Source organism: Limulus polyphemus, unplaced genomic scaffold, assembly GCF_000517525.1.
Source record: "Limulus polyphemus unplaced genomic scaffold, Limulus_polyphemus-2.1.2 Scaffold3545, whole genome shotgun sequence".
NCBI classification, from domain to species: Eukaryota; Metazoa; Arthropoda; class Merostomata; order Xiphosura; family Limulidae; genus Limulus; species Limulus polyphemus.
In genome coordinates, this window is record NW_013669155.1 from 93486 (window position 1) to 103320 (window position 9835).

Here is a 9835-nt window from a genome sequence, read left to right on the forward strand (position 1 = left end):
TTTTTCCAGATCCATGGAATGGCATTTCTTCATAAGATTTGTTTGACTGTTATTCATAGATAATGATATTATTGGAATATTTTTCCAGATCCATGGAATGGCATTTCTTCATAAGACTTGTTTGACTAGTATTTCATAGATAATGATATCATTGGAATAATTTTCCAGATCCATGGAATGACGTGTGTTTCCTGTGTGCATTCTATAGAGAGTAACTTGATAAAACGCCCTGGCATCATCTCAGTATCCATTGCTCTTGCCACGCAGTTAGGTAAATTTCAGTTTGATCCTGAAGTTACGGGCCCTCGGGATATCGTTGATGCTATTAAGGTAAGTTGTTATTATCACTTATCCTATTTAAAACAATTAGCTCAAGAAACAATATGTACATTATAGTAGTTAATTTATAAACATATTTATTCTTTGATAAAACACAAATATAATAATCTTTAATTTTTCCATTTCAGGGTTTCAGCATTAATTTTGTTTTGTTTGGTAAATTTTAAAACAAAATCGGCTAAACATCCTTTATCACAAAAACAAAAACCAACTTTATATGTTTCATTAGTTTCCTCTGATGAGAAAATTATGCCTTATTAACCATTCAGGTTAAATATTTACAGTAAATCCTGTTGGCCAAGCAGTTTATCCATTTCTATCAAGATCAGGAGTTATTTATGGCTATTTAGAAACTTAATTCGATCTCAATGAGATGGTGGAAAGTGGAACTACTGAAAATTGACATTTTTTTGTGTTCTGGTAGAATTTTATGATTTAGTCAACTGTAGTAGAGTAAGAAAAAAATGATTTTCGACCATAGGAACTCTATAATTCATATAATTTCAAATTGTAAAAGCATAAAACTAGTGAAGTTGAAAGTGTGCCACTTTCAGAGAAAAATGAAAGTTTTGTCAAATTTGAACTTAGTTTCAAAGAATGGAAGAATGTTATTCTTTGTATATACATAATGTCTTTCAATTTAAAATTGTGAACTGAATGCTGTTAACTACCAGCAACTGGTTTAGAAAATATTTTTATCAGTTTTTCAAGATATGTCAAGCAGATATCAATAAGGCTAGATAGTCATAACAAGCTGCTGAACAAAACACACAGTTTCCACTATGATTGAGATAGTAAGTTAAGAGCATGTGTGTAGGCGGCGTGTGCTGTCGATTGGTTGCTCACTTTCTGGTCAGTACTTCTCAGTTAGGGAAGGCTATACCTGAATCCAGAGATACCAACCATTCCTGTTTTGCAGAATTATCCTGATTTTTAATGTAACATTATTATGTCATTATTATCACACTTTTGAATTCCTATTTTTTTACATTTTGCAGGTTTGATATAAAACAATTTGCTAAATTTGTTATGGTGGTTTTGTTATGAAATGACAATCCAAAGCTTTTAGGTGTTTCAGCATTTGTACTTCTGGAGTTATATTCAAGCACTATAATAACATTCAATAAAATATTGACCAATCAGAAGTCTTAGTGATAGTCAGCTAATTCTGAAGTACGGATAACCATACTAGTTTCATTGCAAAATGTCAAAACAAAAGGTGGTAAGCACTTAACCAAGAATGTGTATTTTAAGAAAGTGTGGGGGAAGGAGTTCCATATTGGGATGCCACCCTCACAACAAGTAAATATATTACTTTAAAAAATACCCTTAAAATATAGATCGAAGTATGAGAACAACTTCAACCAAACTGTTACAATATAATAAGAAATTGTGTCCCAATACAGAACTTTGGCATACTGGAACAAAGAAACAAAAAAAAAACCTCAAAAGAACTAATGTCAAGTAATTTTTATACGTAAACAATACTCGTACAATAAACTAAAGGAGAAAAAAATATCACCCACATTAATTACAAACGGCATCCCAATAAGGAACTCTTACTAATGATTGTTGTTGAAGAAATTTAAGTCCCCTAATGGGACGACAGCAAATGTATGGACTTGCATGCTACAATCCAGGGTTCAACTCTGCATGGTGGACACAGCAGATAGCCCAGTTTGATTTTGCTCTACAAGAAATACAAATTTAACTCTGGATACACTGCTGACTGGCCATGCACTAAATTGTCCAAAATAAACCATGCATTTTACACTTTATTCCATTATACTTTAGCATCACTGACATTGGGAAGCAAGTGCATAAATTAATTCATTCCTATTTTTATGTTATTTGGAGTTGGCACCTCTGCTGAACTGTGGGGGTTATCTGACCTGGCCAATTAGCCCATGTCTTGCATAAAATGCTATTCAGGTTGAAAATACCAATACCCGAATATTCACTTTTATATGCATTTTTTTGAATTATGTACATGTTTGTTTAGGAAACTTAAATAAATAGTTTGGAAAAGTATATTCATTTCTTGTGATTATGAATTATGTGGCTGTTTGCGTGATGCCACGTGAACATAATTGTGTGTGAAAAGGATAATGATCTGTTTGTCAGACTAGAAGCATTTTGGTGGTAATTATTGAATCTTAACTTTGTCTTTATTAAGTAAATGCTATAAAATTAAACTAGCCATTTGTTGTTAATTTTTAGTAGCTTTACATGTTGTTATTAGGATTTGGGATTTGGTGCCTCAACTATTACAGACCACAGAAGAGATGCTAGTTACTTATCTCAAAAAGAAGAGGTGAAAAAGTAAGTTACAATATGTACTTATTGTTAATTATAGACAAATGTTAGAAATAGATATTTTTAAAATAGCAATAATTTCACAGGAGAGTTCATCCAGACAGATAAAATAAACAAATGAAATGTAGCATTCAGGTGCATCAGAATTTAGCAAAAACTTTAAGGGGCAGTGCTAATTCCTTGGGGCCATAAGTTGGAATGTGTTTAAACCCCCACCCTAAAAAAAATACTAATTGCATTATTTTGAAAAACTATAAAATATCCTGAAAGATACTGGTGAAGTGGTTTTGGTGCATGAGTAGGAATGACAAAAGATACTGGTGAAGTGGTTTTGGTGCACGAGTAGGAATGACGAAAGATACTGGTGAAGTGGTTTTGGTGCACGAGTAGGAATGACGAAAGATACTGGTGAAGTGGTTTTGGTGCACGAGTAGGAATGACGAAAGATACTGGTCAAGTGGTTTTGGTGCACAAGTAGGAATGACTTTTTAATAAGTGTATCAATGCATATTGGGGTTCATTCCTACTCATGCACCAAAACCACTTCACCAGTATCTTTCATCATTCCTACTCATGCACCAAAACCACTTCACCAGTATCTTTCTTGAATCATAGATATTTTGTTTATACTGAACTTAACAACCAATCTGTGCACTTCATGTGTGTCTGATTGAGAGATGTCATACAGCTGCTATTTTTAAATATCTTGTCTGTTATTGAGTGATGTGTTTTTGGATTGCTTTCATTAGAAACATGTTTTTTCAAATTAGTACAATATTAAAACAAGCAAAACTATCATGAAAATAATAAACTCCCATTAATCAGGGGTGCTGAACAGTTACTTAGCTTGCTTATACATCCTGCACTACTACTAAGAATTTTCTATAGGAGTTTGTTCAAACAGATGAAATAAGCTCATTAAATGTAGAATTCATGCACATTGTGATTTGAGAAGAATTTCACATGAGAGTTCATTCAGAAAGATGAAATAAAGTTGATAAAATATAGCAGTGAGATTGTCTGTTGAACATTGTTAACAAAGAGATAAGAACCATTGTTTAAACTTGACACATAAGAATAATTTCTGAAAAGTCAAATGAAGTTTATGTGAGTTAATGAAACTGAAAAAATAACAAGTACAAAACAGATCTTGCTGTGACTTGATGAGTTAGTAGTGTTTTGTTCTGGCATTACATCATAAACTCTACCTTTCTATAAACTTGCAGTAAATCTAAAGATATACAAGAGTTTTTACATTTCCTACATGTTGTGCGAGTGTATAAAAAACCCATTAAAATCACATGTAGACCTAGCCCAAAGGTTGTGGGCTCTGTGATGGGAGACAGGCAAGGCTACTTTAACCCATCACATAGACAGTCTTATGTTGGTGGTTGGCATTTTCCCAGTGAGGCTACTTTTACAATATCTACATGTGGATGGGGAGACAGGACATGAGATCTTGTTTAGCTAATCTATACAATCATCGCCACTCATTGGGTTGAAGTTTCACAAGTTTTAACTCCCTCTGGACCTGTGTAGTCCCATTGGTATCCCTTGATTTTTTCCTCCTCAAGATGGAAATACTTGAGCAACTTTCATGAAAGCTAGTGCACTTTTAACTAAATAGTGTCCAGTGCCAGCTGTAAAAAATATTACATGTAATTTGATTTATTTTCCTACTATTTTTTAAATAATGAAACATTTTTTTGTGAGACATGATTTTGGAAAAGCATTAAAAATACCTACTTTCTTTTCAGAATTTCGTTTTTTTTATGTTGATCTATTTTATTTATCCAGTCAATTTTTGATTGATATTCAATTAATATATTCATTTTGATACTTTATTTTGCCAAGTGCATTAGTCACCACTTCCAGGCATAAATTGTAAGATACTTTAAAAATTGACAAGGACCTATGACCTTACTTGTCACAATTACCATTTTCAGGTTACGTAACATTATTTTTGTCAACAGTGTTCTTTGTTAAGATAAATGTGTTTCTAATAAATATACTGTCTTTCCTTTAAGTAATAAGTTGTTTTACTTATTTACGCTGCTTGAATACAATAAACTTAGTAGTAAAATTCAATAAGTAAGAATCTGAGTCATCAGAATGCTTTCCTATCTCCTACCATACTTGCTAAACCTAACTAGGCTTACATGGTATCTTTTCATAAAAGAAAATTTTAGTAGTTATCAAACAGATATAAATTAACACAAAAACATTTTCAAAACGGATCATTTAAAGAAATTATAAACAAATTTCCAGATCTATGCTTCTTTCTCAAGTTTTCTAAACCTCCAATTAGAGTTTTTGTTGATGCTGGAGCTCCATGGGGTAGAGTTTTTCCCCTAAAAACCATAAATTACAACTTGCACAACATTATTCTTCATTGACATAAATAGTTTGTAATTTGTTCTATTCACTGCTTTTTAAACCTTGTCTGTAGCTATTTACAAGACTGTTATACATTAATGAACATTCAGACCATATGCTGTGATCTTATAAAAGAGTAGAAATAAAGGTATGTAACAATAAAATCTCGGAGAGAGAAGGAAAACCATGAGAGAAACAAGATACGGCTAATTGTTTTCTCAAGGGATAATACCTTCTTAGCAAATAATTATCTATGTTTTGTTTAGAAAAATTGTTAAACAATTGATAAGTGCAGTGTTTACAGGCAAGACTCCTCAGAGCTTAGCAAAAATGTAAGTTTGAACACTTTTACAATTTTACTTTACAAATAACATTAAATAAAAGTTACAAAATGAAAAAAATAAATATATTCTGAATTATTTTGTATGTTAAACTATTATTTTTACTTAAATTTTGAAATTTGATATGCAGATGTTCATTTTACATTTGAAAGGGTCTTTCTGAAAAGGTTAATTCTTTTTTCACAGCAAAGGTAAAATGCTGAATAAAGAGACTGGCATGCTGTCTTTTGCCTTCATTTACTATGGTGCTGAGTATGGTGTAGTAGTAGTAGCATGCTGGACTGTGGGCCCATGTGATATTATCACACAAAAAAAATCAAACTCCGAACATTTGGAGTTTGGGTGCATTTATAAGGGTTATGATTGAATCCCTCTTTTCAGTCATACAAGAATTAGTGGTGGGTACTGTTGACTAGTTGAATTTCTTCTAGTCTATCAGTTCAAAATTAGGGACATTTATAGCTGAAAGCCCTTTACGAGAATGTTCAAAAACAGCTAAAACATTTGCTGCTGGTATATTTTTTCAGCTAATTTTCAGTTTTTGTTTCTTGTCACTTGTATTATATTCTTTTAATTTAGTTTCATTGTATTTAACCAATCAGTTGTTATTTTCTACCTTGTCATAATTTTCTGTGTACAATAAAATGTTTTTGTATTGTACATTTTGCTCACTTTCTATTTAACTGCCCCCCAGTGGCACAGAGGTATGTCTGCAGACTTACAATGCTGGAATTTGGGTTTTGATACCCGTGGTGGGCAGAGCACAGATAGCCAATTGTATACCTTTGTGTTTAATAACAAACAAATAAACATCATCTATTTTACTAAATATAGTTATTTTGTATCCATTATTATATTCAATTCTTAAGCCTCTTGTTATTAGTGGGATATGATTACTTTTATCCTTAATATTGTATATTAAGAATATCACAAAGTATGTTAGACATACTCTTTTGATGTCTTGGTTAGAAGTTGGCTTGTGTCTGATTTTAGAGGAGTGAAAATTGACTTTCTGTTTTAAGTTTTCACACATTGTGTTATTCTGTTAGACGTTAGAAAATGCCTCTACAGCTTGGACTTGAAAGAACATATGCACAGTGGTGCCAATCCATTGTCCGAGAACCCACAATCAGTCCAAAAGGATCTCTTCTTGGACTTGTAGTTCTTTCTGTCACTCCATTGGATGACCATTAGGTTTTTGTTCAAGAGCACCCATCAAAGACCCAAGCCTTCTAAAGTTGGCCAACTTAGTCCCTCTGAATTAGAGATGAGTATGCAAGTGACAAATCATTATCAGGATGTGTTTGAACTTGGATGTGTTGAGAACTTCTGTACTATCCATCTTCTGGTATTCATTACACCCATTGCTTGATAGATGTGACTGTGGTGCATGTATAGGAGACACAGCCGTGGGGCAAGATACAGGTTTTACGCCATTCAACAGCTAAGTGGAGTAATTTGCATGCTATAAAGACAAAACTAGAGTTTAGTGGTGATTTCTTTGCTGTGAAAAGACTGGTTGGTATGCTAGAGTTGCTATCTCCAGCTGCATACCACTGTTCAGAACTTGAATGCATACCTTGCATTTAGTCCAGGGGTCTCCAAACCTTTTTGGACAATGGCCGGGAGGTTTGATCTTTTTTAGGCTTTGTGGACTGGAGGGGTTATGGTAAAATTAAGTTGGGATGCAAACATGATCATATTGGCTTTTATTACTTTAAACTCTTTGCGAGCCAGATAAACTGAAGTCGCGGGCCGTAGTTTGGAGACCCCTGATTTAGTCAACTCAGCATTTGCTCTTAAGCCTGGAAAATCCAGCATTGAATACCATTGATTAAGTACTTGGACTCCAATTAGCTTTGTATTTAGGACATCATCTTAGACTCCAATCAGCTTTGTATTTAGGACATCATCTTAGACTCCAATCAGTTTTGTATTTAGGATACCATGTTACAAAGTTTGGAGGAAATTGGACCTAGTAGAAAATGAAGGAATTTACTAACCAAACTTAAGGCTTGGTGTCTTAGGCCCAACAAAAGCTTGTCTGCTATCTTATATTAGAAGATGTACCTCAGCAGTGGTTATGGCATCACATGGATGTCAGGAATAATTTAATCTTTAGAGAATCTATGCACAGAGCTATAAGATTGGAGACTATCATTCCCCTCAAGTTTATATATAAAAGGAAGCTGGAAGCAGTGACTTCATCTTCTGATTGGCTTCTTAAGGCAGCTAAACTTTGGAAACTTCAGGATAAATTAAGATCTGCCCTGCCACACAATTATCAGACATTGTAAGTTACTGAGGTTGTGTTCAGCAAATAGGCAGATGTACATTGAACCTGTGTTGTTGTCTGAGAGTTATGCAGGTTTTCTCTCTGATAGATAAAAGCAGATTATGAGGTTTTGTAGTGAGAAGCTAAGGTAATACACACAGACCCACCTATGCCATGTGTATTCTCAAGATGGGAATCAAGTCACCCAACTGTTCAACAGCAGTGAGAAGATAAGAGACAGGATATGGAAGCTTCTTCTCCATCTAGGTTAATCTATCATAACCTCCATCAAATTTTGCTACTGACCTGGAAAGATATATTAGATTATCTGTAGTTAAAGTTCTGGAGGCTGACTCAGCAGTTTCAAGGCACATGCTAGCTTGGTCTGTGGAATAGGTTTTTTGGAACTTTGAGGAAAGACCATTCACAATTGACCAAGTAGTGCCCAGAAACAGTAAACTGTATGAGTAACTGTTCAAGAAAACATCATAATTCCTGCTTTTGAAACCGAACACTCTTGCAATATTACCTGCTGAAGTACAAGTGTATAAGAGAATGTAGAAATTCCTGCTTTTGTATAGGTTGTGTAGTAATACTAACTAATGTCTAAATGAATGTAAGGTTGTGCCTACCTCCAGTTATTTCTGTGTCATTCTTCGTACCTGGTAAGAATTACACCTTAAAATACTAGAATCTGTTGCCAGGAAGCTAAGAAAGATGAGAGCACTAACACTACATCTTCAATTGTGAAACATGAACTTTGATCAGTAGATGACTTCTGTAATGATGTGTTTCTGTTTGTTTTGACAGATTAATTGCTGGAGGCTTAGAAGGAATGCTGCAGGTTCAATATCTATTCAAAGATAACATGAGTCAGAATATAAAACTTCATGGAATCAATTGTATGAATTTTTTGTCATGTTATTTTCTCTGTGTAATGCACCAGCTTGTTTTAATTGTCTTGTGTAATGTGCATAATATAGTTTACAGTTAAAATGTATTTTCAGTTTGTGACATACTGATATTTGGCCAATTTTACTTTGTAGCAACAAAGATTATACTAGTATTTCATTGTACACAGAAAACAGGACTAAAACCGAAGTCAGAAAAAATTTGCAATCATGCATACACACACATGAAATTTTTTGGCAATACGCAAGGCAGGGATCAAATCTCTATCAATCTTAAGAATACCACACCAACTGAGAACCAGTGAATTTTGCTACTAAGAAAGAATTCTGTTCATTTCTTAGCTTTACTGATGTTTTATGGCAACTTCTCAAAAATAATTACTGTGCTTTCTGCACTAAGTAAAACTGATTCACATTTTAGATGGACTGAAGACTGTGAACAAGTATTCCAGTTACTAAAATACACTATCTAAAAGTATAATAGTATCTTAATGCATGGCACTGCAAACAAGGCTTTTTTTCTCATCAAATTAGCCAGAAATGCAACATATAGAGTCATGGTTGAAATGCTCTTTATATTAGTCAGTTACAATATTTATTATCTTGAAGCATGCTCTATTGATTTTGGTCAGTAGTTTCTGTGGTGTTAAATTACAATAAGAATTACAGTAATTGTTTGTAAATCTTTCTTTACTGATCCTGTACTGTGGGTTTTCAACAAGAAAAAATTAAGTAACATCTCAACTAGACACCTTGCACACCACACACCACTGGTGAGAAGGCCCTTTTCTCAATACCAGAGGTCATGAAGCCATATGAGAATGCAACACACACATTTTTGGTCAAAATACTATTTATATCAGTAATTCACAATATACAAATTATTCTGGTGTTTGACACCTTTTGTCATCAAACCATAATATATTCTTTAGTAATTGGTGACATTATATCACAATAAGCTTGAGTTACTTTTGTTACCCTCACCCCTGGGTATTGTACACAAGCTGGGAAGTCAGTATGGGACAGTCCTCCCCAAATTTGGTCCGGATTCAACTCCAGGTTCTGGATCACTTTGAAGCATTTTTATATAACAAGGAGGTAGAGCATTTTCACAGTTTGGGATTAAAAACTCTATAAAGAGTAATTGGATTTGTGCCAAATTTCATGGGCACATTAACTCTATCGTGATAGGTCACATGTCAAAGGCCATGTCATCACATTTTTTGACTCACATTCAAAAATTTATTAAACTCCTATTTTATTAATTTATATCAATA

The 9835-nt window shown here is 33.6% G+C and overlaps 1 protein-coding gene across 2 annotated transcripts in view; it reads left to right on the plus strand.

Annotated features, from left to right (window-relative positions):
* The window catches only part of LOC106469561 (copper-transporting ATPase 2-like), a 75476-nt gene that overhangs the window by 52667 nt on the left and 12974 nt on the right, over positions 1-9835 (plus strand). For both annotated transcript variants that reach the window (XM_013930056.2, XM_022398101.1), the window contains exons 6-7: positions 169-330; positions 2582-2661. In XM_013930056.2, coding sequence (XP_013785510.1) covers positions 169-330; positions 2582-2661 — 242 coding nt within the window. The remainder of the gene's footprint in view (positions 1-168; positions 331-2581; positions 2662-9835) is intronic.